The 27,156-nt window shown below is 30.8% G+C and overlaps 1 protein-coding gene across 2 annotated transcripts; it reads right to left on the bottom strand.

The window, feature by feature from the left end:
• Window positions 1-1,636: 1,636 nt before the first annotated feature.
• On the bottom strand, window positions 1,637-26,723 carry LOC103569606 (sodium channel protein 60E). Of its 2 annotated transcripts, none has more exons than XM_014439748.2 (21): window positions 26,633-26,723; window positions 23,598-23,818; window positions 19,925-20,105; window positions 17,302-17,379; window positions 15,776-15,917; window positions 15,080-15,214; window positions 14,757-14,971; window positions 14,102-14,577; window positions 13,836-13,924; window positions 11,997-13,202; window positions 11,746-11,912; window positions 10,741-11,056; window positions 9,311-9,427; window positions 8,671-8,829; window positions 8,212-8,508; window positions 7,647-7,801; window positions 6,987-7,473; window positions 5,665-5,984; window positions 5,236-5,595; window positions 4,483-4,854; window positions 1,637-2,971 (listed from the first exon to the last, which is right to left on the bottom strand). In XM_014439748.2, exons 1-21 carry the CDS (start codon window positions 26,698-26,700, stop codon window positions 2,584-2,586), a joined length of 5,949 nt encoding a protein of 1,982 aa, XP_014295234.1. In that variant the 5' UTR covers window positions 26,701-26,723; the 3' UTR covers window positions 1,637-2,583. The 2 variants fall into 2 exon arrangements, with proteins under 2 accessions (XP_014295234.1, XP_053598439.1); XM_053742464.1 differs by having other exon boundaries at window positions 11,746-11,926; window positions 12,008-13,202.
• Window positions 26,724-27,156: the final 433 nt, after the last annotated feature.

Below are 27,156 nucleotides of genomic sequence, written 5' to 3'. Positions count from 1 at the left end.
GTCGAAAAATTTTTTTTTCTTTTTTTTTTTTTTTGTTATAAAGAGAGAAAAGTTTGTATTTTATTTTTTGCTTTGGAAAATTAATTATCCTCCACGCAACGGATTTTTTTTACTATCATCTAAATAAATAGCGCGATAGTTTGTTTTTTTTTTTTTTTAATTGATCAATTAATTTATTTTCATCGAATTTTTTTTTAATACTACTTACGTTTAATTTATCATTTTATTTAAAATTAATATATATAGTCATATATTTGTATGTTATATTAATTTGTAACTAAACGCGCGTTTTATTATTTATTTATCAATAAAAACTACCGGCGCTTTCAAAGCGCTCGCGACTCGATTGATTAATTAATTTATTTATTTGTAATTATCTATAATCGACTAATACGGGTGATGCAAAAAAGTACCCTCGCATGATTGTACAGTTTCTCACTTATATTTTGTTTATATTTCAATCTTTGTAATTTTTATTATTTATAATTTTTTTTTTTTTTGTTAAAACTTTAAGAATTTTTTTAAATTTCAAACTTAAAGAATCAAAATCTGTTAATTAGATCATTAATTGACATATTTTATCGTCATTAATTAATTTTTTATGAAACCACGATAATTATTAATGAAAAAAAAAAAAAAAAAAAATATTTGATTTTCCGAAATAAGAAGTAAATAAATAAAATAAATATTTCGTTGTTTAAAAACGTGACTAAAAATTTTATTTGAATGCAAATTTATCAGATAATTAATTTTTTTTTATTTAAGTATAAGCGGACTATGCAAGCAGAGTTTGAATAAATAATTAGGATTGAGGAGTTTTATAAATTACCGCTCGCTTGGGAGTTTTGTTGTCAATCGACCGGGACTAGACCGAGTTTCGCTAAACTTTTCCCTAAATTCTAACTTTGATAAACTTTTTGCAAAAAAAAAAAATTACTTGCGCAATCGAGGGTATTATGCAACTTGTACTTAAATGTGTATAAATTCAATAAAGTTTATAAGAAAAAAATTTAAATGCCGGCGTCAAAAATATATAAAACTATTGTCGCTAAAAGTTGCCAGCTGGCAGGTCAGTTGAATAAAAGATTATTTTGGTCTAAGTTACTTTTTAAATCTATCTATTGAGTTTTTCAAATGACCGAAGTTTTGGGAAAATTTTTCTGATCTTTTAATTCGAGAGGTTCTGATAAATTTCATTTGTTCAAAAGTTTGTATTTATATACGGAGTCCGACTTGTAAACATGATAGCGGTCGCAATTCTTATCAGATTCTATTTTGTCGACTTTTTCCGGGTATTTAATTATTTTTTATCAGATTTGAAGATTAGTTAAATCGGTCGATTAGTTTCAAATAGTGAGCATTCAAAATTTTGAAATAAATAAAAAAATGTATTTTTATAATTTTTTAATGAAGCAATTAAGCTTGATTCTGTAAAAAGTGAATATTGTAGTTAATAAAATAATTTTTTTTTAATTTTTATTTTTATCTGTTTTATAAAAGTTCAAAATTTTAGAAATTGTTATTATTTTTTTAAAAATCTATTTTTTATTTTCACTAGTACCTGAAATTTTTAATTTTTTAAAAATAGTAGATCACTTACATTACAACGCAGTAATTAAAAATTAATTATACAAATTCAAAAATCTTTTAATTAATTTGCTTCTCAATATTTTCTATGAAAAATTCCTATTAGATCGGAAGAAATAACAGATTAATAAAACTCTAGTTGCATAGCCTCACTAAGTAATTTACTAGATTAAGTCAAAAAACAATTAAACTCATAAAATTTAAAAAACCAATTGATGAATTAAAAAATGCCAATAATTAAAAATCACAACCATCGGTAGTTAAAAAATAAAATGACGATAAATTTCTTAGAAAGGACAGTTCCGCACACCGCCACTAGATGGCCACGGAAAAGTCTTCTCGCATACACTAGGGATAAAACGTCATATATAACCCACCGTAATACTTCCGAAGCAGAGAGCTAAACGCGCCTACTTCATTTAAAAATAATAATAATAATAATAATAAATAACTAAAACTTAGTCTATATATTTTTTTGTTCCGTGTGACGGTTTTTCTGATTAACAATCGCATTTATTACAATAAACATTTATTTAAATTACTAGAAATCCGTATCAGATCAACAAGAAATTAAATAATTTCCAATTGACATTTAATCTGCCATCAATTAAAAATTAATTATTCTTGAAATACAATTTCTCGTCGATCTGATGCGTGTGCTTTGTTTCTACAATACGAGGCAGTACATCTTCAGGCTTCTACTGCCGATTAATCGGCGTGATTAATTATTTATTTATTAATTAATTAATTAATTATACTTATGAATGAGGTAAGACGAAGATCAAGATTTAAATTCATGACTACAGATGCATAATAAAAATTAAATCGTCGCCTATTTTATTTAAAATTCATGATTATTGATTTAGTATTGCATTTGCGGAAGACTCGCGTCTGATAAAACGTAATTAATAATAATAATAAATAACCTAATTTTGATGAAATGATTAATGGAGGAAAGATATTAATTTTTATTATGAACATACAATCAAACTAAGATCAGCTGTTGTCATGAGCATCTTGATACTCTTCACTCTCGCGGTGAACAAGAACGTGGACTACCGTTGCTTCAGACTGTTGTCGAAGCAAGGGCGGTCTTACGGGCGGTATATTTGTCTCGGGACTTGGTTCTGTCACCAGTATACTGACATCACTGGCGTCGGGTATGCGTAGTGGTGCTGGTTCTGGGACAGGAACACTTTTTTTACCCCTTAAACTACCGCAGCGGCGTGTTATTGCTTCTTTAATGTCGCGCTGTAGAATATTTAATGACAATGCAGTACCACTCGGCCTTATCGAGCTGCGTTTAGATGTCGGCGGACTCAGCACGTCTTCGTCTGGGTACGACTCGACGGCGTCTTGACGACCCAGCGTCGCACCAGAGGATCTAAAATTTTTTTTAAATTAGATTAATCCTGACAGTTACCAAGGGGTCGCTTTTTATTTTCGCGCTCAAAAAACGAGTTTTGGAAAAAAATTTAATTACTTGGACTTTCAAATTTTTTTTTTTATTTATTGAATGGAGCGTTTTTGGTGATACTGAAATTAGCTGACGTCTAATAATTTTTGAATTTTTTTTAAAAACAATAAATTATGCGATGAAATTTTTTTTTTAAAATTGCACTTATAGTTTTTTTAATTCCCTATATATGTGCATATGTTTAGTTTTTTAAATTCTAGAAAATCTAGGCTCAGCTCCCTGAGTTTAAAATTTTTTAATGATCTGCTTACTTCAGGATCAATTTTTTAAAATTAAGGAGACAAAATTATTATTCTTCAATTTTTACTTTTATTCAGAAATTTTTTTTATTTTCAGAATTTATTATTTTTTTAAAAAAAAAATTTAGTCTCTAAGAATTAGAATTAAATTTCATAAAATTTGAATATTTATTGGATAATTAGAATGTGGAATATATGCATTGAAATTTTTTCCAAAACTCTTATTTTTGAAAAGCGTATGCTGAGCGACCCCTTAAAAAAAAAAATATTGAAAATTCGGATAATTTTTTAAAAATTCTAGACTATTTAGTCACTAGTTCTATCGCTATCCTTAAGCAAAAAAAATCATTAAGCATTTTAATTATTATAATTATCATTAATTCATAAGTTTATTTAAAATTTTATTCACTAAAGCTGTTCTATAGTACAGGAAGCAGGAGTTGTCTAGCTCGAGTTGTACAGAAGTACTAAAATTATAAATACAGCGAGAAATTTATTATTTATTATTTTTAAGGAGACCGCTGGCTTTTAAACTCTTTACATTATTATTTAAATTTTATTTGTTAATTATATGTAACAAGGCTTTTGATGACAATTAATTTTAATTAAATAATAATTTATGTGGCGGTACATTTCCAGGCGATAAATAGTTTTAATTTCATAACTATTTTAGTATTCAGCATTTGAGTTTAGGAAATTAAATATTTTGTTAACCTCCGGTTAACTTCTCTCGCAAACTAAAATACTGAGACTTCCGCTTTGCGCTTTGAAAATTTTTTTTTTTTTGCTAATTTAATTAAATATTTATACCGCGGAAAAAAATAATTTACATATTTTCGTACACAGTAAAATTTTTAATAGAAAAAAAGTAAAATAATTTGAAAGCCAGCGGTCCCCTTGGTGAAGTAAATTCTAGCCGCGCTAAAAAGTTTCTACATAAAACTTGATCTTATCTATCGTTATCGAGTGAAGAATAAACGACAGCCGTCAACAGTATTTCGTTTTTTTTTATACTTGTTTACCTATAGCATCAACTGCCTTCGGAGGTTTAAATTGCAAAGAAAAAATTTCAATAAATAAATAAATAAATAAAAATTATTATGAAAGTGATAAAAAAAATGTGCGATACTATGTCTTGAGGTGATAAAAAAATCAGAGTATAATAAATGGATAAGTTACCTGACAGTGACGTGAGAGTCCGAGCCGGAGCTAGAGGTAGCCGAGGGCTGTTCCATGGTGGGCGAGGGACGGGACACGGTTAAGGAGGGTGGTTGCAGGTCCTCATGGGTCCCGGTGGCGCCGGAGAGAAGCAGCAGCGGTAAATTTGGGAATAACCAAGCCGATGCTGTCCCTAGCTCGCTAAGGTCGCTGGCGTCGCTGGCCCTGGAGGACTTGCGGCTACTGGCCCTACTTCCGCGATGAACGTGGAGAAGGGCCGATAACTTACCACCCCACCCACCGCCTCTGCCTTCGCTTCCCATGCCACCCGGACTCGACGTTTGTGTTTGAGAATCTACCTCATGTGCTATTCTTTCACGTTCTCTTTTCATTCTACATAAAGTCAATCAAATTATTACTCAATTACTAATTAAATTGTTCACTTGACCCGATAGTCACATGGGCTCTAGAAGACGGCAATTTTCAACTTCGAATATCTCGGTAACTATGGAGTTTTGGAAAAAATTATAAGATACATTTTTTGTAGGAAATTTAAAGCGCTACAAAAAAGGTTTCTTATAATTTTTTCAATATCTCAATATTTATAGAGATATTTATAAAAAATTTAGCCGTAAGATTTATTGAAAAATATTCAAAATTAATAAAGTTACAGATATTTTTTATTAAAAAATTAAATATGCCAACATGATTAGTGCCCTAAATGTGACTGTTGCAGGTAAAGCGAATGAATACTCTAATAAAAAAAATGATTACGTAATATAATCGCGGAAGGTGCGTTGAATAAGTCTGGCAGCTTTGTCTTGTCTCTTCCAGATCCTCGTGGATGAGACAATTTCCAGTTCCTTCCTCGTCGGGAATTGTTTTTTAAACTTAACGTCCATTTGCTCCTGGAGTTTTCTGAAATCTTCCGACTCCTCGACGTGTCCAAGGACGTGCTTGACAAGTGCGTGTAGGATGTCCAGACAATGTATTTTATTTCCTTTGGCGATAGGAAGATTAAAGCTCACCAATGCCACGACATTGGGCTTTGAAATTCCTAACGGAGGGTCTAAGCTCGCTATGAAGTCACTCAGTTGTGAGAAACGTATGAATTGGGTTGCATGAGGATCATATCTATTCAATAACACATTAATTAATAAATCAATTAATTAATTAACCAATTAAATAATAAATATAATTTACTTTGACCATCTGATGTAAAACATTTCGAGATCATCCTCGACAATGCCGATCTCTTCTTCTTGGTGCGCCTGGTTAAAGTTTTCCAGGATAATTGCGATGTACATGTTGATCACTATCATGTAGCTGATGATGATGAAGGACGTGAAGTACGTAATGGCTAGGAGGGGTGACCCGCAGTCTCCGTTCAACTGCCGGCTGGTGGGGGTGGGATCGCAGTCCGGCGGTTGAACCATAAGAGACTCCAGGACGTCATTCCATCCTGCCGACGTCATCAAGCGAAACAACAGCTGCATGCTCCGACCAAAGGTCTCGAAGTTCACCTTTTCATATTTTATATATATTTTATTTTCTATTGCAATATTCTATTGCGCATCTCCAAGCCAGACTTTACACTGATTCAAAGTTTGCCGCGATGCATTCGGATTAAGTAGACTACAGTTCGTATAATGCAATAACAAAATATATATGACGTAGAGTAAGCTCTTGCGAACCGGATAATTCAAAATATAGATTAATTCAATTTAAACTGCGTTTAATGTGTCAAACATGTTGAGTTTAAAAACTTAATTTCATATTAATTAATGTCTCTAAAGCCAAACTTTGTTCGCATGCTCGTATATGAAAACGCAATTAAATCTGAACACATGATGAATTTAATTCATTTTTTTTATCAGCTCCAGATTACTCTTTAACCAGACATTGCTGGTTAATTATTTTTATTAAATTACCGCGAATTTTTGTCACGGAAACAAATTTTTAAAATTATGAAGCTGAAATTTAATTACTCATATTTATTGGGAAAATTTTTCTTGTAATTTTTGTCTTGGGTCGTTTTTGGAAAAAATTTTAGTTTTCAATAATCGAGAGTTTGAAGGCTGGTTTCTGTTTTAGAACAAGAGCTTGTTGAGCTCTGTGTAACTTTTTTTTTTAACAGTTGTGACAACTTTTAACAATCCATTTTTATTTTGACGTTTGATGTGAAGTAAAAATTTGAAATAAAAAGGATTTGAAGCTTAAAGATAAACTTTTATAAAGTTGTCAAAGTATAATTAAAAAAAAAAAAAAAAAAATTGAGGACTCGAAGGAAAGTTGAATTTATTTTTGATTCTATTCGAAATTTTTTAAAATTTAAATTACCAAGTAAATTTCCCAATAAATTAATTTTCAATTTTCTCTGATAATTTTTTTGCAAAAATTTAAAAAATCGCACTTCCACAATCAAGCACAATTAAAAAAATAAATAAAAAAAATTGCTGATGTGAAGCTTTTGAGATGCGCAATGTAGTTAATAGTAATTGATAAAATAAATTTTTAACACAAACCATGTCATCGAGAGCACCCTGCTTGCGTACATGTCCGAAGACCGACATGCCGATAATTGCATAGATAAATGTAATGAGCGCGAGCAAAGCACCGATGTTAAACAGCGCCGGTAAACTGACAACCAGCGCAAACAGCAGTTTCCGAATACCCTTGGCAGCCTTGATAAGCCGCAGTATCCTGCCGATTCTGAACACCCTCACGACCCGCAAGAGCGTCGGTGACACGGGAAAGTCTATCATTATGTCCTCCATGAGGATTCCGAGTATCGACGCCAGCACCAGGATGAAGTCGAACAGGTTCCACGGCACCGTGAAATAGTGATAGCGTAGACCTATTATTTTAACAATCGCCTCCAATCCGAAGACCGTTGTAAAAAATGCATTCGACACTTCCAAAATAAAAAATATCGGATGCGGTTGGTTGTAATGCTCAATACCCATTGTCAGCATATTTAAAAATATCAATACGAATATTGCTATTTCAAACCTGTGCACAATAAACGTTTTTTTTTTTTTTTTTTTTTTTTTTTTTTTTTTTTTTTACATTTTAGCATTCAATATGTATTCAAATTATTCAGCCGTTAATTTTACTACGACAGCTGTATAAAAAATAGTATGTGTATATATATTAAGTAATCAACTATCTTTAAATTTTATTACCTCCTGGAGTTGGACAAGTCGTAGAACATGGCGAGGAATTGATTCATCGGACGTTTTATTACTTTTTGAGGCTTTTTACGACCTAGTTTTTTCATGGCTGTGTAGTAGTGCTTCTGACTTTCGGTCAGAAACATTTCTAGCACGCCACCTTCGTACTATAAACATAAAGATTACAAAATAATGTTACAATATAATAAATTTTTACAGTTATAGGGTAATTCGGGGTCATATTTGCTACAGAGTCATATAACGTCTTGTACTACGTATTTATTTTTAACTTTTTGTAAAATTTATTTATTTTAAAAATTTTCAAAAATAGCGCGATTATTTTCGTACTAAAAATTACCGTCCAATTTCGGGTCCAGATTTGATTTTTATTTTTATTTTTACATTTTCGTAATAAAACAAATTGTTAAATATTTTTCACTGTGCAAATGAACGTCATGTTTAGAAAAAAAAATAAACGTCAAACTTTACTCGCATTAATTGAATAATTTTTTACAGCAGGTTAAAAATAGGAGGATTGCCCCGGTCTCTCTTATATTTTAAGTGTTAGCAGACTTACCTTTTTTTTAAGCATATTAAAATTATCAATGATAACTCCGATGAATAGATTGAGAGTAAAGAATGAACCGCATACGATGAATATAACAAAGTAGATGTAAGCCCATAGATTAGCTTCCCTTTGAGGTTGAAGGTCGACGCCCCGCGCATCAACAGCGTCCTCCATAACTTCCATCCAGCCCTCAAAGGTCGCGACTTGGAACAACGCCAGATAAGCGATACCAACGTGATCGAAAGTTATCTTGCTGTTCTCCCAAGTGTAATTTCCACTCAGGCAATCGTTCTTCGTGTTCACTATCTATATCAACAGAGACAGGGAATCGGAAAACATAAAATAAAAAATTCCAAAGAGGAATGTTAGAATATACAGAACTATTGTCAGTTTATCTGCAGCTAATTTCTTTGAGGGCAATAAAATAATAATGGATGTCAAGTGTTATGTCTATTGCTTTTTACTCACCGAAATGTCTAGCAGTTCACCATACTCGTCTAGACATTTGAAGAACTTTCCACCGAAAAATTGAACTCCCATTATAGAAAATATTAGCCAAAACACGAGACAGACGAGGAGCACGTTGAAAATACTAGGTATTGCGTACATCAACGCGTTCACTACAATCTGTAATTAATATTATTAATTTTTAAAAATATTTCTGCGGTGACATTTGGAGAAATAAACCGGATATTATTTCGAGAATTTAAAAAAAATATTTATTTATTTTTCAAATTAATTATCTGACCCAATTTATGGAAGCCTTCTACTAAAATTTATTTAACTACACAATTAATATGACAAATAATTGCTGTGAGTTTAATGTAAATCCACCGGAAACGTTTACTCCAATTTATTTCAGAGCGCGGGAAAAAAAGAATCTTTTAAATCAACTAAATGGTCATTAGCAATTCATGTTTTGAATAAATTAAGTAATTGGAAAAAAGTTTAAGTCGGTAACCAAGTACCTGCTAGTAATTATTGCCCGAAAATTTACTGTAGTAGTAAAATATTTTAGCACATAAATAATTTTGAAGTGAGAAGAAAAAACTTATATTATTTGTCGATAGAAAACTAATTAAGAGAAGACGTTTTCAATAGATCTTACCCTCATGCCTTGCCATCTTGAGATTGCCCTGAGTGGCCTCAATGCCCTGAGTGTTCTCAACGACCTCAGTACTTTGAGGTTTTCATTTTCTTCTATCAAAAGACTAAACATGGAAACCTGTTGAGCAAATCACTTAATTTTATTGATTTGTTTACCTATTTATATTTTTTTTTTAAAGCTCTTATGAACAAATATGTCAGAGCTTTTTTTATTTCATATTTATACATCTACATATATGTCTATACTATATATGTATATGTATAAATATTTTTTTCAACAGATAACATGCAATACACTGATCTATCCATACAATTGTGTTGCTGTGAAGATAAGAATGTTTTTAGCACAAATATATTTTTTGTTAACAGATGACAAAAAATTAAAAATTTTATCGTCTGACTTAAAATTTTTAATTTCAAATCATCGTACAACACACGATCAAATCTACTAGATGGTTATTTTTTATGGGCAAGGGATTCATTCTTTAAGGAAACTGCTACCTTTTAAATTTTTTTTTATATATTCTTATTAGAAATTCCATTTCTAACAAAAATATGAGTTTTTTTAATTTTTTTAAACCAAAAAATATTTTTATTTTTATCTGAGCAAAATGAAATTAAAGAAAAATACAAAAAATAAATTTTATTTAAACTTTTTTAAAAAATAAAATATAGGATAAAAAAAATTCCGATAATTTTTTTACCGAATGAAATTCAAATTTTAATTTCTATTTAAAATAATTCCATTTATGTCAAAAAATTAGAAATTTTTTTAGTCGAGATTTGAATTTCAAAAAAATTACCGCCAAGTAATTTTTCAATTTTAAACAAAAACCTGAAAGAAAAAATGAATTAATTAAAAAAAAATTCATACGAATTATTTCCAAACATAAAAAAAAAAACTAAATGTCAAAAATTTTTTAAAAGCCAGCAGTTCCTTTAATAATTAAAAGGATTTAAAAAGGATCAGGACTGACTGAGATAATTAACGTACCTGGGTCCATGAAGCGACACATAAAACATATATAGAGTAATACATATAGAAATAAAAAAATATAAACATTCAAGAGGAATTTTTTTTTACACGTAATTTTTTTCTTTCCATAAAAAAGACACTTACATTCTGCTATATCTTTAGTTAAACACTTGTTTTTAAAGATATTCTTTTGCTTTTAACGTTAAATTATTTTCTTAAGACCGTTGAACTAATAATAATTTGTCATCTCATGCGACAATAACACAATAGCCGTTAGTTTGTAGCGTGTTATAGAGACATGAAGTACAAAATAAAATAAAATAAAGAACAACAGTGTAACGATATTAATACACACATGTATTGTTATTATGATGATAATAGTGATAATAACGATCATTATTATTACTATTAATAGTAATGTGATTAATAGTGAGGCACGTAGGGAAATTACTTACGAAAACAATAATAAAATCCAAGATTGTCCAGAAACTCGTAAAGTATTTACAGAATCCGAGCGCAAGCCACTTGAGTAACATTTCGATGCTGAATAGCAAACAGAAGACCAGGTTTGTCCAGTAGAGAATGCGCTTGAGGAATTGATTGTCGTCAAGATAAATGTCCTCAAAACAAAGGGTGACAGACGAGGCAAATATAAATGCCAGTATCATCCATTCGAATGCCGGGGTGTCGACAAACGACAACACGAATGTGCGTAAATTAGTCCATTTGTGACCCAAATCCGTAGCCATACATTGATTAATGCAACTACATCTATTAAATACAATTATTTATTAATCATTTTTTTAAAGACTTGATTTTTAAGACCTGAGTAAGACAGAATTCAAGAGGTAGAAGTCAAATTTTGTTTCCGAATGATAATTTTAATGGGTTTTAAATTTAAATTTCGCGGGTGTTTTAAATATTTTTAAGCAAGAAATTGGAATATTAAAAGAATTTATATTGTGTATGGCTTGGAAAGGACGGCGGGTGACATGCCAATAATTGGTACATGAGAGTGATGATTTAAAAAGCTTTATATTTATTGCGGTGTTATGAATTTATAGTGGAAACGGCTGATTTAATTGGCTGAGGCATCCAGTCAGAGAATCCAATAAATTTATCTATCAATGCTATTAAATATGGCCAATAAATTAAACTATTTTTTATATTATCTATAATTAGAGCTTTTACTTTCATTATGAAAATTTCAAAAGTTTAAAATTATACTCTTATTGCTTATAATTATACTCCAATTAAGATTTTCAATTTTGATTGTTGCTGTAATTGATTTGGAAGTTGAAAATTTGAAAAAAATCTTAAATGGGTCATCTTGACCTTTTGTCACACGACAAAAAATTGAAGAAAGATCTCAAAAAATTTCCAGCCAATGAAATGAATATCAGAATCTTGGTCATCAATAAAATTTATAAAAAATAAAAAACAAACCCGCGATGACTTACTTTTGATAACAATGCTGAGGAAAGCAATCCTGTGGCACTTTATGTGGTTTATTTCTACCAAATCCTGGAAAGGAGCCCATGCCGTCAACGTAACGTCCCTTGCTATCGCGTCTTCCACCGACAGTGAGCTCGTCGACGTAGCTAACGAGCGCGTGCCAAGGTCTTTTCTGTCCCTTGGCCGCTGCTTGCTGCTGCAATTCGTCTTGCCTCATTGTCGTCATCATTGTCACCGAGGACATCAGCATCATGGCCTCATTATTGCTCGTCTGTTTCTCTTTTTCCTGTTGTGGCAGCATCGCCGAGTGTTCTTCATCATCGATAATTTTCCCCGTCGATTCTTTGAGTACTTCCATCTCGATGCTTTCTTCAGCATTCGTCTCATTGCTGTCACCCTTACCCTCGTCCAACTTACCCGCAGGTTTTATCGTCTCCTGGCTGCTGTGGCTGTACGTAGTCACAGTCGCTTGCCGATGATAAATCGGCTCGTAAGTGAACACCGGCTGATTCAGACTTTCTTGATACGATCTATTGTAAATATTGTCTTTAGGAAGGCTCAAAACGGTTTCCTGTATTGCGTATTTTTCTTTGTCCGACTTGTCCATGACTTCCCGTACTATTTGCTCCAATCGTGTGTTTTTTTCGTTCTCCGTTCGCTCTTTTCGGTAGCGTTTTTTACGAACAATTGACCTAATCCGGTCAAATGACCTCGCCAGCTTTGAATCCTCACCAACTTCTTGCTTTTTCTGCTTCAATTCTTCGGAATTGAAACTGTTGAGCAACAAGGCCAAGAAGAGATTGAGAACCATGAAATTACCCATAACTAATGCTGGAAGAAATATTGCAAAGCACGTTTCCGGTCCCTCATCTTTTTCAGCGCGCATGCAGTCCCACAGTGGCTCGATCCATTCACCGCAGAGTATCCGAAATATCATCATAAAGGAATGAAAGAAATCGTTGAAGTTCCACCGTGGAACTGGGTCTGGGTAAAACTTTTCGGGTGTGTAATCTTTGCTGAACAATTGCATTCCGATAACGGCGAATATGTAGATGACAATTACCAACACCAGAGTCAAGTTACCCAGCGCTTCAATACTAGATATTATTATGCTCAGAAGAACTTTCATTGTCGTCCATGACTGCGCCAGCTTCAACACTCGTAACAACCTCAGACCACGTAATACTGATAGACCGTCGACTAATTCAAATGTTAAATCAATGAGCGACGCGGACACGATTATAAGATCGAAGTTGTTCCAGCCATTGTTGAAAAAATCTTTGCTCAGTGCGAGCAACTTAAGGAAGCACTCGAACGTGAAAATACTTGTGAAGACTTTGTTGCCAATGTTAAGAGCTTGTCGTACATTTTCGCTCATGCCGTGATGCTCCATAGCGAGAAATCCGGTGTTCAATACGATACACAGGGTGATGGTTAATTCGAACAATGGATCTCGTACCACCTAATCGAACATTTATTATTAACAGATAGTTATCTTCTTTGATTAAATTTATCTCTGACAATCGATATTAAACTTTTGATAATTTATTTAATTACATACTCATTCAAAATAAGTTATTGGGAAATTTTTTTAAAATTATTAATTTAATTAATTATCGCAGTTAATAAATAATAAAAAATCAATTGACGGGTAATTTAAATTTGTGTCAGTATTAATACCGCGGCTTCAAAAGTTATTTAAAAAAATTAAAACTTCATACTTTCATTATTATTTAAAACAATTAAAAACAAATAAAATCGATTGAGGTAAAAGTAATTGAATGCAAGTAAAATGGCTCTTTAAATTTTACTGATAGTAAACTTTATCGATTATAATTCTATCAGTCGGTGTAAATTTTAATTAAGAAATATAACTGCAATGGAATAATCAAAGGAAGATTTAAAGCAGGGCGGCCATATCTTATCATTAGAATTTCGAATTGAAATCGATGTTCTGGTGAAAACTAATAATTTTAAATAATAAATAATTTTCGATATTGAATACAGCCATCATTTATTAATGATAAATAAATATGCAATTAATTTATAGTGCCGCGTAAAAAAATTTTATGTAATTGATATGAAAATTAATTACCTTATATAAACAATTTTGAAATCGTAACCAGCCTTCATAGTCGACGCAACATTGAATACATTTGTCGCAATTTCTGTCAGGAAGATCGTCTACAAAAAAAATTAAATTTAATAAAAATGCGAATTAAAATCCAGAGTAATTTTATTTTAAAACTCTGAAACTCCGAAGGAGTAAATTCTGATTGAGGTAAAGTTCGTAATCGCTCCGAATTTACTCCGGATTTTTTACAGTATAGATTAATATAATTTAAAATAATGAATAATTACCAATAACGACAATATGTGACAAGTATTCCGGAGGTAATGTGTACATTTGTTTTTTAGTTTTAACCCCATTGCACTTTAGTACCCTAATTTCCCGGCTCCTGCTCCTGACGGAGACAGTGACCGGTGCAATAGGAAGTAGAGTGCGTTCGCCAGTGGTCGTAGTGACCATTTGCATTCTTTCCTGGCGTTCGAGGCGGTGCTCGCGGTGCTTGTGTTCACGATGGTGATGCTCACGACGCTCGTGCTCTTCAGCCGAGGTAACGTCATCACCATCGTGATCATCAACGACACCCGAGTCATCCAACGAGGATTGCTGATTGCTGTTGTTGCTGGCTTGCCGCGAGTGCAGCATCCCTCTGTGGGGTGCCAGCCGGTGGATCGGGTCCGGTGGCCGAGGGGGAGCCACCTGGAGAGGTAGATTTGATGGCCGGACATTTGAGTGCCTTGGGCTTGGACTCGGACTAGGTGTCGCCGATCTGAATTAAATATTTAAAACAATAATAGTAATTATTATTTAAGAATTTCATTTCGTCACTAATTAGCAATTAGTGCGAGTGGTTTAATTGGCACAGAGGTAATTAGGGTGGAAGGGAATCGTGAGGGTTAATAAATATTTTAAGGATGATCCTACTGATCGCATTTATTGTTCAAGGACCTGCTCCTCGCTCCACCATTTTTTTCCTGCCCTGCAGAACTTCTTCCCCGTTTTCTTCTGCGTGTTTTTTTCCTCGTGTAGCTGCTCAGCAAAACGCCCTTGCGTGCGTCTATTTTTTTTTGCTTTTCTTTTGTTAGGGTTTTGATGTTGATCTTCGTCGGGTCGAAACTAAACGTCGAGTCTTCGCGGTGATCAGTTAGGTCTTTTTTTCTTTCCTGTTAATAAATTTTCAAAAAAAAAAAAAAAAAAAATAATAAAATAAATAAATAAAAATAACAAATTACTATTTTGTAAAAATTTATTGGGAGTAAAAGTAAATTTACCTCGTTAGTAATTTCAGCTTCTTCCTCGTAGCTCAAGGCCACGACGGCAAGCATCAAATTTATGAGGTAGAATGACCCGAAGAACACGACCACCGTGAAAAACGTGACGCTGATAGGCCCGCACGCCGACAACACCTGTTTTAGTTAATAGACATATCATTTTTCAAACCCGCATATATTTTATATTTAACGATCAATATCTTATTCATTCTCTCCTTGTTCTCTCAGTCATTATCTTAAATCTTTTTGATATCATCATACATCATCATATATTTACTACTATATATACTACCCACTAAATTATGCGGGGTTTCATTTTTCTTCATCAAAGTTACGTTTCTTTGTTTTTAATTCATTACAATTTTTTGATAATTAATTAAAATGTTTAGATAGTTTTTGTCGGAAGTAAGATTTAATTGAGTAGGCCGCCATTTTGTATGACTTAAACTTCATAGTCATTATTTTAAATTTTAATTCGTTTATTTTTTTTTTTTTTTATTTAATTAAAAAATTTTTGTAATTATTGTCATTTCCTCATTTGAATGTTCGTAGCAAATGGCTCCGCTCTAATGATAATTGATAACTAAATACCTCCGCTTTATAGTAATTAAATGGTTACCACTAGAACTAGCTGATAATAATTACTAATATTAAATTATCTTGTCCATAATAAAATCCAATAAAGTAATTACCAACCTTATTATAAACATCCTCCCAATAATCAAGAGTAATTAATTGAAATGTAGTGAGCATCGACCACAGAAAACTATCAAAATTAGTGTATCCGTGATTTGGATTTGGACCGACACACAGACATGTGAAATTTTCATTGCAGTGTCTGTCAATAAAAACATAAAAGATTATTATATTTTTTATTACCCAACACTGTTATTAAATTTTCCCTTAGAGCCCTCGCCAACTCTAATAAACTTTTTATACTCAATATTTCTCCCTTTTGAATTAATTTACGGTTTTATGGATCCAATTAATTTTATCTGACACTAAATTGCACACATCAAAATATATTACTGAAAATAATATTCTAAAGTTTTATTGACTTGAAAAAATTTATTTAAACAGGACGCGCTTAAGTACCGAGTATTTAAATCGGATAAGGGCCAATATAAAACAGAAAGAAAAGTCGATTTTTCGATCGGTCCTGATTCAGTGGTTCCCTTAATTGTTGGCAATTCAATTTAAATTGATTTCTCTAACAAAATCAATTCGTGTGAAAAAGAATTTAGTTCACAACCATTATTCACGTCATAGTTGGAAATGGTCTTTTTTATTTATTTATTTATTTTATTTTATTTCAGTTTTTTTTTTTTTTTGTGATAAATATAAAGATCAATCTCGAAAGCGGTAGAGCGATTCTCTGTTAGTTGAGTTTGCGGAAAATAAGTATATATATATATATGTATATATATATATGTATATATATATATATATATATAAATTTTTTTTTTTTTAGCGAGCAGCTGCGGTCCGATGAACCGTAAGCTTAAAGTTTAGCTCGTTGAAAAATCCCAAGTGTTCGGAAACGGTCGAAAACTAAGCTAGAGATTTCTCCACACATACATATATATATACAGATATATACTTAGTTTTTTACACGTAGAAATATATACAGGGAATACCAGGCTTAAATAAAACACGATTTTTGAGACAATTTTTTTTTTTTTTGGTAAAAATATTTAGAAATTGTAGAGAAAAATCAGATGAGTCGAGTAACTCGAATAGTGAAACCAATTTAAAAATTTTTTTTACAATAGTGGCCCATTTTACCTGAGACAACTTTTTCCAGTTATAAATTAAATAATTTAGATATCAAACACTAAAAAAAATCATTTTTTTTTTCTAAAGAAAATTTCAAATTGACCGCGTGGTCTAGTGTGACCAACTTGCCCAATCTTTGTGTACAAATCGTACCTTAGAATTTTTCAAAGAAGCAATTTTATTTTTGCCTCAAAAATGGTGTCTTATTTTGCTCGGTCTATATATATAGTTAAGATGAGAATCTGACACTGAGTGACAATTTCGCGCATCATCGCTGCGATTCATTCGCTTGAGAGAATAAAAAATAAAAAAAAGTTAAAGTAGCTTCGTTATTATTATCTTTTATCTATCATCTCAATTGTATTTATTATTTTTTTTTGTAAATTAAATATTCGTTTGCCGGTTGGTTTATAATCTATAATGAGCCAAATAAAAAAAAGTACAACCTGGCGCCGGTGACATTGCCGCAGATGATGGGTTTCTCGTCCTCGTCGAATGCCCAATTGGACGAATTCCAAGTCCACCTGTTGGCAGTGAAGAATATAAATCTTTCTTTACAATTTTATAGATCAATGTTGTTACAATGTATACATATATATCTATATATGTCTATATATATATTTATATATATAAGACTTGTTATATGTACACAAGTTACTTGAGCTTGAATGAAATGGAAAAGAAAAATGTTGTTTGTTCTTGATGCACTTGAGAAATATATTTTTATTACATTTTCTAGCTTATTTTTTTTTTTTTTTTTTTTTTTTACACTCGAGTGAGATTATTTTATTTTTTATTCTTGCAAAAAAAAAGTAAAATGATAAAAATTTACTCACGTAAGACATTTATATTGCGATAAAAGTCAAGAAAGTATCAGATAACTTTTAACGTTGAGTTTTAAGAAATCGATATCTACTATCGGCGGTTAGTATTCTTAAACTATCGGTTAACGTTAACTATCGCAACAAACCTCATCTAGTTCTGAGCAATATCATTTTCTCATAAAACCGTAATAAAAAAAAAGCCAATAAACGTCTAGTGAAATTATTTAATACTTTATTATTAAGGCATAAAACTAATTAATTAATTAAATTTTTTTTTCATCTTGTTAGTATACATTCTTTTTGCTTTATTAAAAAATATCAACTCGTAATTCAGTAAACGCGCTTTCTATTCCTACATTAAAAAATAGTGAGTGACAGTTTGATAGATTAATTTTTTATTAGAACACTTCCTGTCGTAAAAGTAATTTTTTTTATAACATTGTTTGTTAAATAAATTAATTAATTACACAAGTGATACTTTTGCAAATTTAAAAATTACTTGTACATTTTTTCTAAAAATTTTTGATGGTAAAAAAAATTCATTACAAATCTGCATTATTTTTATTTTTTAAATTTAAATAGCAGTCAATAGTTACGCCTGATTCATAGCTACGTCTTACTATTAACTACTTAATAAGCCGTAACCACTAATTTAAAAACTAAAACGGATTAATTTTTTTTCACAGAAACTGAACCCATTAAAATTAAACTAATGGTAATAAATTAATAAAAATAATAAAATTTTAATGCGTATGTCCGGTAGTAAAAAATTAAAAATTTTCTTCTCGAGTCCGCTTCCCAAAAAAAAAAAAAAAATCACATGCCCTCTTAATGAGTATGGGGAATCCCAATTAAACGGGACATGCAGTATGTAATGATACTTTTTTTCCTCGTCTATTTTTCTTTTTCATTGTTCGGTAAATTATAATTATCCCGGCGTTAGTAGGTTACTGAAAAATAAAAAATAAAAGTATGGAAAACAAAAAAAAAAGTCGTGGTCTGGTGTAGTGCGCCAGTGAGAAGCCTGAAAAAAAAAATGGCTATAGGTCCTCTTGTATGTAAGTTTTAATATTCGAAAAGCGAGCCCACGGAGATAATGTCAGTAAAAAAAAAAGTATACTGGCCTGCATATTCCTAGCAGACGCGAAACTCAGTGACCGTTTGGGTAATAGTGAACTAGGTATCTCATGAATATCAACCGCAGTGACCCAAACACTTTGCACGTATACTTTATTTTTTTTCTCATACTTTTCTCTCCTACTTATATATATCTATAGCATTTACATAAAACTAACACCCGGTAAAAGTTCCCGTGACTTTAAATTATATCATTTAGTTTCTCGATCCGCTCGAAAAAGTTTCCGATGTATGTTTCAAACATTTTAAAGCCAAAAACTAAAAACAAACCCAACATGAGTAATCAACAGTCCGAGTAACTAGACAGCTGAATAAATTTAAGAATGATACACTGAAAAATAATTATTTCAATTTAAATTTACTTACAGATGGTGTAAACACCCAAGTATTTCGTTTTGTTCGATTTCATAAAATATCAAATATTTTCCCTCAATATTTATTTTTCAGAGATTGTTTTATCGCAAAAAGAAAAAAAAATTTTCCTATCATATACAACCTTGTAAAAATAAATGTATGACTCGATTCAGTTCGCGCATGCAATGTTGTCAAACAGTCGACTCTACTTTACACGAATTTTTAATTTTTTATTTATTTATTCGCTCCAATTCCCATATGCCATAGTTATTATTCTTTTCAATAAATTTCATGCTACATAAATATTAATTATTTCTGAGCAAAATTTATTTATTTCCATTTTTAAAAATCAAATTTCTCTAAAAACAAATCCGTCATTTATCAAAATTTTTTTATTAAAAAATACTGAATTGCTGTAAAAATTTTTTCCTTTCAAATACTTTTATTTCAATAAAAGCATCGGACTTTTCTGAAGTATTTTCTTCCTGAAAACTTTTCCCAATACCCCTGCGTCTTTTTTTTCTCTTAAATTACCCCAAAGTTGTACGAAATACTAAACTTCAATCTTGAAGTAAAAAAAAATTCCTACCCTACTTGATCATTTTTTAATTATTTTCCATGAAAAATTACTGCCCTCTGATTGACATCAAACAAGACCCCATTAGTTAATTATCGACTTCTTCGTGACCCCAATAAGAAAATCTCCAAGGAAATCAGTAACCAAAAACATGAACCCACGTAAAGTAAAACTTACTCATTCCATGCGACCTGGGTGTCATTAGGCTGTTGATGTCTTACGCACTTATTACGCAGCTCACCCATGTAAACTTGAAGTGCAAAGAGAGCAAAAACCATCAAACAGAATATCGTGAGGGTCATAACTTCCGCGAGCTGCTTGAAACTGTGCAAGAGGGCATTGATGATGGTCTTGAGGCCTGTAACAAAAAGTACATCTGATGTGCAAAAGTTCACTTCAGTATGTAAGACTCGTGATTTATGAGCACTCGTGCTTATACTCATAGTCAGCAAACAGACAAGTCATCAAGAACTGAAAAAGTCGAATAGTCATTCTGATTCCTTGATGTATACTTTTTAGTATATATTGTATGTTATAATATATAACATGCTCAAATGTCCTATTGACCTAGTACTTTTTTCTTTTCTACTTTTTTTTTTATTTTCTCGAGTGTGTGGGTACTTGAGCGAGTCATTAGAAGACTATTCATTCGCTGGAATCATTTTGAGTGGGAGCTGATGGCTGAAGAAAGATCGAATTCTATGATGCATTGTTTTATTACTGACGAGCTATTATATTTATGTATCGGAACACGGAGTAAAAATTTTGGTAAATGTTCCTAGTATGATTTTGAAAATTCAATCCATGTTATGGTAAAAATTACATGGGGTTATGGAATATGGGCCTACAAGTTCTGAGAATAGTTCCTGTAGTCATATGGTAATGAATGCTATGTCCACATTGGAACCTTTCCTAGGTACGTATGGGAGTAGTAAGTATTACCATGATATTATGGTAACAATTACCATAATCTTATAGTAACGATTACCGTGCCATTTAGAAATTCCTTATATTATGAGAATTATTGCAATAATAAATAGTAATGGTTACCATATTATCACCGTAATAGTTACCATGACATCATGGGAAATATCACCATACTCTCACGGTAACAATTACCATATCATTGAAAATTTCATATATTATAGGAGCATTACCACATTATCACAGTAATCATTACCATGTACTATTACGGTAATTATTACTATCCATTATAGAAATAATTACTATAAAACCAAGGTAAATATTACCATAATCTCGTGGTACAAAATACCATGTTCATTAAAAAGTTCTTTTATTTTGGAAATCATCACCATAATATATAATTATGCTTTCAAACATCAAGCCCTGAATCTGTATTGAGTCTGTACTGAGTCTGTATTTTCTATGGAAGCTTTAGTAAAGGCTTCTAAAATCGCGCTAGAACATAAAAATCAAAGAAAATGATTATTTTTCCCAATATCAAACACCGAGTCTGTATTGAGTCTGTACTGAGTCTGTATTTTCTATGGAAGCTTTGGACAAGGCTTCTAAAATATTGCTAGCACTCAAAAGTGGAAAATAATACATATATAGTAATGGTTATCATATTATCACAGTAATTATTACCATACTATTACGGTAATTATTACCATAATATTATGGTAATCATTACCATACAGTATCAACGATATTGCAACAAAAACCTGTTACCATACGATATTGGAACGATTCCCATGATATATTGTAATTTTTACCGTGAATTCAACTCCGTGTGTATACATCTATTTAAAAAATGTCGTATTTCGAATGTCAACGGTTGGGTTCATTTTAATTTTATTTATAATGTTAATTTAATTATTAATTATCAAACTGTTAATTTAAATCGCGATTGGCTATTGATGATTTAATTATACGAGAGGTAATCAAAATATGTGTTAATATACGTGCTTGTGTGTTCACGAAAGTGGAAGGTTAATTTTCAATATTATTGTTGGGACGTTTATACTACAGTGTACTTTGACGCCCAGCACTGGTTTTGATCTAGGTTCTGGCTACGGTGAATGTATATATTAAATCACTCTCACGGAGACAAATCGGCGTTGACACAACTCGTGTGTAATTACTCTGTACAGATAATACGTCACGTAGCTCATAATCCTCATCGCCAGTTTGTTATTAGTTTCTCTGATCTCCGACACTGACCTCTTTCGCTTCGCACTCATCTTCACACTCATGCATATGCTAATGCAATAAGTCGGGATATTAACATCTTTACTTAAAAAAATATAAATTTCTTTTTTATTATTTACTTTTAAACTTTTTAAAGAAACTCTGATTACCAGGAACCACAACAACGTGTTCATATTATTTATTTTAAAATATATTAACCGTGAAATTACTTTTCGTAACTTTTTGCGGCAAGATTTTTAATTTTATGGTAAATTAATTACCAAGAATTATGATTTTTTTTTATAATTGCAAGGATAGTTAGAGAAAACTTTTAGTTAAAATGTATACATTTTTAAATTGTTACTTTGTAAGTTTCTAATTAATTCACAAATTTTTCATATTTCTTTAATTTACTTTTGAAAAATTTGTTTTCCCGCCATTTTGACTTAAATTTAAAAATTAAATTTTCTACATGTCTATTGTTTAACGTGTTCCCATTTTACGCGAAAACGAAAAATATTTTTAAATTCAAAATTTTTCGCGCTTTTTATTAGAATTTGCGATTTCGTTTAAAATAATAATTAACCTATTGAGTAGATTGCACTAAAAATTAAAAAAGACTTAAGTCTTCATCACAGATTAGTAGTAAGACTTTTTTAAACCCACTAATTAAGTCATCAGGAATAAAAGTCAATTAATTTAAATGTCTTGTATTATTCCGAGCACTCATTGACTAAATTAAAGTATTTAACCACCAAAATTAACAAATTTATTTTACTAATTAACGAAAAATTTCCAACTGTTTTTGCTTTCAAACCAACAAGTTACCGATTTAATTGATTTTAATTGAAGAAATTAAATTACTCAATTATCAAATTAAATTGTTGAAAAATAAGTGTTATAATCGAGTTATAAAATAACATATATATAAATATATATATATATATATATATATATATATATATATATATATATATATATATATATATATATATATATACTTTTAGTAAATAGTTGGAGAGTATGTTTTTGACAGAAACAAAAATGCTTAAGTAAATGTAATTTATCTTGATTATGTGATGGAGGTGGACAATTGATCGTCCTTTATGCGAGAAAGAGGAGGAGCGGAAGTCCTTCGGGAAGTGTACAATAACGGATAGCTGTGTGTTATAGATTACTATTTGTAGCTTAACTAGTGTGTGCCACCCACCGTTTCTCGTCCTTGTAATTAATCCAATTGGTGAATCAAATTAACTGTAAGCTATATGGCTACTTACTAAGAGAAATGGAACAATAATCATTAATCAATTACTAATTCGCCATTATATCTATATATTATTACTATTATTATTATTTTTATTATTGTTATTATCAGGAGAATTTATTGTTGCAAATAATGTGGAATTATCTGTCACGTAATAGCTAATATCGTGCCCACTTGTTTCCTACCCGTAAAAAAGAACAGGTAATAATTTTTTTTATGAGACTATTAATTTTTTTATTGAACAGTAAACTTGTCGTACTAAATTAAGTCCAATTAATTTTTATTGTTTATTGTTTCCAAGTCCAGTTAAAGTTAAACATCAATTCACTGGATTGTTTTTTTTTTTTTACTGTCGTAACAAAATTCTCAGCGATTGAAGGATTAAAAATAAAAGTAAATTAGTTAGATAAAGAAAATAGTTTTAAAAAAACTTACCAGGCATAATAGAGACGGTCTTTAAAGCCCTGAGTACCCGGAATGTTCTCAAACCCGCTAAATTACCAACTTCCATACCGATTGTAGCGTAACCACTTGTTATCACGACAAAGTCCAGCCAATTCCATGGATTCCTCAGATAAGTATATTTGTTGAGTATAAAACCCTTTGCTATTGACTTTATCACCATTTCCAATGTGTAGATTGCTAGGAAGATATATCTGTTAACAAATACAAATACCATTTAATCTATTTATAAATGCCCACTATTAATTTATTACTTCAGATAAAAGCGAGACAAAATAAGCCTCGATTTTTTTTTTATTTATATGGAGAAGCAAAACACATTTATGACAAAATGGGCCACCAAAAATATACAGAAAAAAAATCTTTTTACTTGAGTCAATTTTTTTTTTCTAAACTGAATTGTCTTTCCGCCATTTTGTTTTTTTTTTTATTCGAATTTTCACTTGCATCAAAAACTCGTCAACATTATGATAATCAATATTTTTATAATCGTAGTTTATTTTTCAAAAACACTGACGTCGGAAGGAATCGAACTCGCGGCCTTTGGGTTAAGAAACTTGTTCGTTACCCACTAGGCTGACGAAAAGAACCATAAAATTTGAACTATAAATACTATAAAAATAATGTAGTGCTCTCCCTATTCTCCATAGAACGGATATTCAGGTGGGGATGCAATGAAATCTATAACTTTTCACTCCCTTTTACCCTCACCTCCCCTATTTGTTACAAAAAGTGGGAGGTGTCAATCTACTGCCATGTATTCTGTAATTTCAAGAATTTGGTCCCTAGTCAAAATTTGAGAGTTTGCGCTCTATTTCAAAACGAAGAAATCAATTCTCTTGAAATGAGTTCTTAAGGTTATTTTAAGTCTAGACCCATTCTTGGGTCAAGTAAATTTCTTATTCAATTGTTTTTTAGTGTAGAATTTTTTAAATCGATTTTTTCATAAATTAATTTATTTATAATTAAAAATCGTTTATTATTTTTTTCAATACAACCCATTTTACCCCGTGGATTTTTAAACTGGGTCATATTAAAATGAAATATTTATCTAACGATCAACCCCAGGAAGAATAAAAATTAGAAGGTTGTTAATTAAAATACTGATTGGGTTCATTAATTCAAAAATTTTATAAATTTATTGGGTACTTAGACTCGCTCCCTCGTTATCGATAACCATTAATTTAACCATCGCTTATTAAGCATGAAGTAAAATTCATTTTTCACTCATTAAAAATCACAAAACTTTTTTCAATTAGACTTCGCCCTAATCCCATATATATCTAACTAATTTTCAAAGTTTCAACATTTAAAATATTCCGTCTGTGGTTTTAAATCTTCCTGAGCCATCCACTAATTTCTCTAGTGCCGTAAAAAAGTCACGATATTTAAATATTAACAAAATCCAATTTGTAAAATTAGTCAGGACACTTATAAATTATCCAAAAGCTGAAAAAAAATTTCCTACGGTTTTAAAAAAAAAATTAATTCCCGCCTTTGTGGTAAAACGTCATTGATATTAAAAATGATAAAACTAACTCTCGAGAATAATTTAAATTAGCTGATGATAAAGAGATGGATTTAATGTTAAATTTATCTTCTCTATTCCCAGGAAAATTTGTACGTCTTCATTTTCTGGTTAGATGACGACGTCGACGACTTAACGAACAAGATCCGAATGCAAGTAATACTTTCAAATTTCCCCGGGGTCATTTGAAAATTCTGCGCTTATATATATACATTTATCATATACATTAAATATACATATCATACCTAGATGAAAAAGTAAACATGTCTCCAGTTTTAAAAAAAAATTGCAGAAAACTTTGTCGGATATTTTTTGCTATTTATTATTTATTATTATAGTTCGTTCTTGTTACGGGCATCTCGAATGCTTTCTTCGACAAAATCGATAATCATAAATTCTTCACCAGACCACGAAACAGTAGCTTAGATACAGATATGTATCTTTAACGCTTGACTTAACCGAAGTTATACGAGTGAAGATATGAATTTGGCAGTCTTGTATTCCTGAATATTTAATACGAGTCTCGAGCATCTTTCTTACGATTTTCCCGCTTTAAATATTCTCTGCAGTAGTATCGACTTTTTTTATTATTTCTTTTCATTTAAACTCTTCGGGTGGCAGCGCATTTGAATCAAGAGCCAGATTACCCTCAATAGAATATTAAGTTTTGAGCGCACGAATTAATTATTATTTTTCTGTAAATTTATTTTAAAATTTTCATCATTTTTATTTTTATGGACATTTTTTTATTAATATTTTATTCTTAATGGATTAAGAAATTTAATATCATTATCATGATGAAATATTTGATAGATTTATTTATCGCACGACTTTGGAGGGTGAAAATTCTCACTAAAAATAAAATCGTTATTATTATTATTGTAATAATAATAATAGTAATGAAGAAATCGTGATTGTAACATATTTTTGACTCCACGCTTTCAGCTGTTATATCAAGTATGTATATGTGTTAGTATAACTCTGGTCACTTTGATGATATCTTGATAGTTGAATGTTCACTTGGGAATTTTGGCCGACACGCGACTTTATTTTTATGCCCATGACATAAAAATGTCAAGTTGACTTTTGGACTTTACCAATAATATTTAACTATTTTAATGATTATATATATATGCATATATATGCAAAAGTGGTGTGGCAAAATAGGACTGGGTGGGCAAAACGCACAATCCCAAAATTTGATAAAAAAATTTTTTTACAGAATTTTTTACTAAATTCAAAATATTGTTGATCACAAAAAATATATACGGAATATTTTTCAGTATATTCAAATTTTTTATGTTATTTGTTTCCTGTAATTTAGTTTTTTTGGCATCTTTATTCACTAATGCAACAATCCATTATTTTCTTAGCGGTCTTATCTATCTTTCCCCTATATATATGGAGACAGCTAAATTGAATAATTTGGGCGGGTTTAATTAATATAGAATGATTAATTGAATAAATAATTAGTACTTACTCAGCTTCTTCGATCGGCTCGGTCATGCCGAGGAAGACACAATTTAGCACAATGGTCAGCATAACCATGTAATCAAAGTACTGGTTCGTACTTAGGAAGATGCAACAACGTCTAACTGGATTCCAAGGCGAAAATATAAACCAACTATTTGTTGCTGTGAATCTGTGAATGTAGTTCTTGCGAAATCTTTTGGACACTACGCAGAACGTCTGTAATCAAAAATTATTATCATTTATTACTTCAGGTTAGAATCTACTTTACTACGTCTTATTTAACTTCAATTGAATTTTTTGTAATTATGAGCAACCGGAAATCAGTTTTGATAAAATCTATAAGGGGAGAACTTTGAAGGATACGAATTATTATTAAATCTTAATAAGAAACACATTTTATTAGTTTTTTGTAATTACGCAGATCTAAATTTCGTATCTAGATCTCAGATCTACGGAAGTCAGGGTTAAAAAAATAAATTATATAACTGCGTACAAATTTTAATTTCATATTCTTCTAAAAACTTTTTACCA

Source organism: Microplitis demolitor, chromosome 1 (genome assembly GCF_026212275.2).
Source record: "Microplitis demolitor isolate Queensland-Clemson2020A chromosome 1, iyMicDemo2.1a, whole genome shotgun sequence".
In the NCBI taxonomy this organism is placed as follows: Eukaryota; Metazoa; Arthropoda; class Insecta; order Hymenoptera; family Braconidae; genus Microplitis; species Microplitis demolitor.
The sequence above is the reverse complement of the archived record's forward strand: the minus strand, read 5'-3'. Positions and strand labels throughout refer to the sequence as shown.

What these genes read in the sequence shown, in the direction of transcription:
- LOC103569606 (XM_053742464.1), bottom strand. Translation starts at nt 26,700, where the DNA reads ATGGTTATGCTGACCATTGTGCTAAATTGTGTCTTCCTCGGCATGACC. An exon ending in GGCAATGTCACCGGCGCCAG is followed by an intron (nt 15,918 to 17,301) that starts GTTGTACTTTTT and finishes TTTTATTGACAG; the next exon opens with ACACTGCAATGAAAATTTCA. An exon ending in GACTTGTCCAACTCCAGGAG is followed by an intron (nt 7,474 to 7,646) that starts GTAATAAAATTT and finishes TATTGTGCACAG; the next exon opens with GTTTGAAATAGCAATATTCG.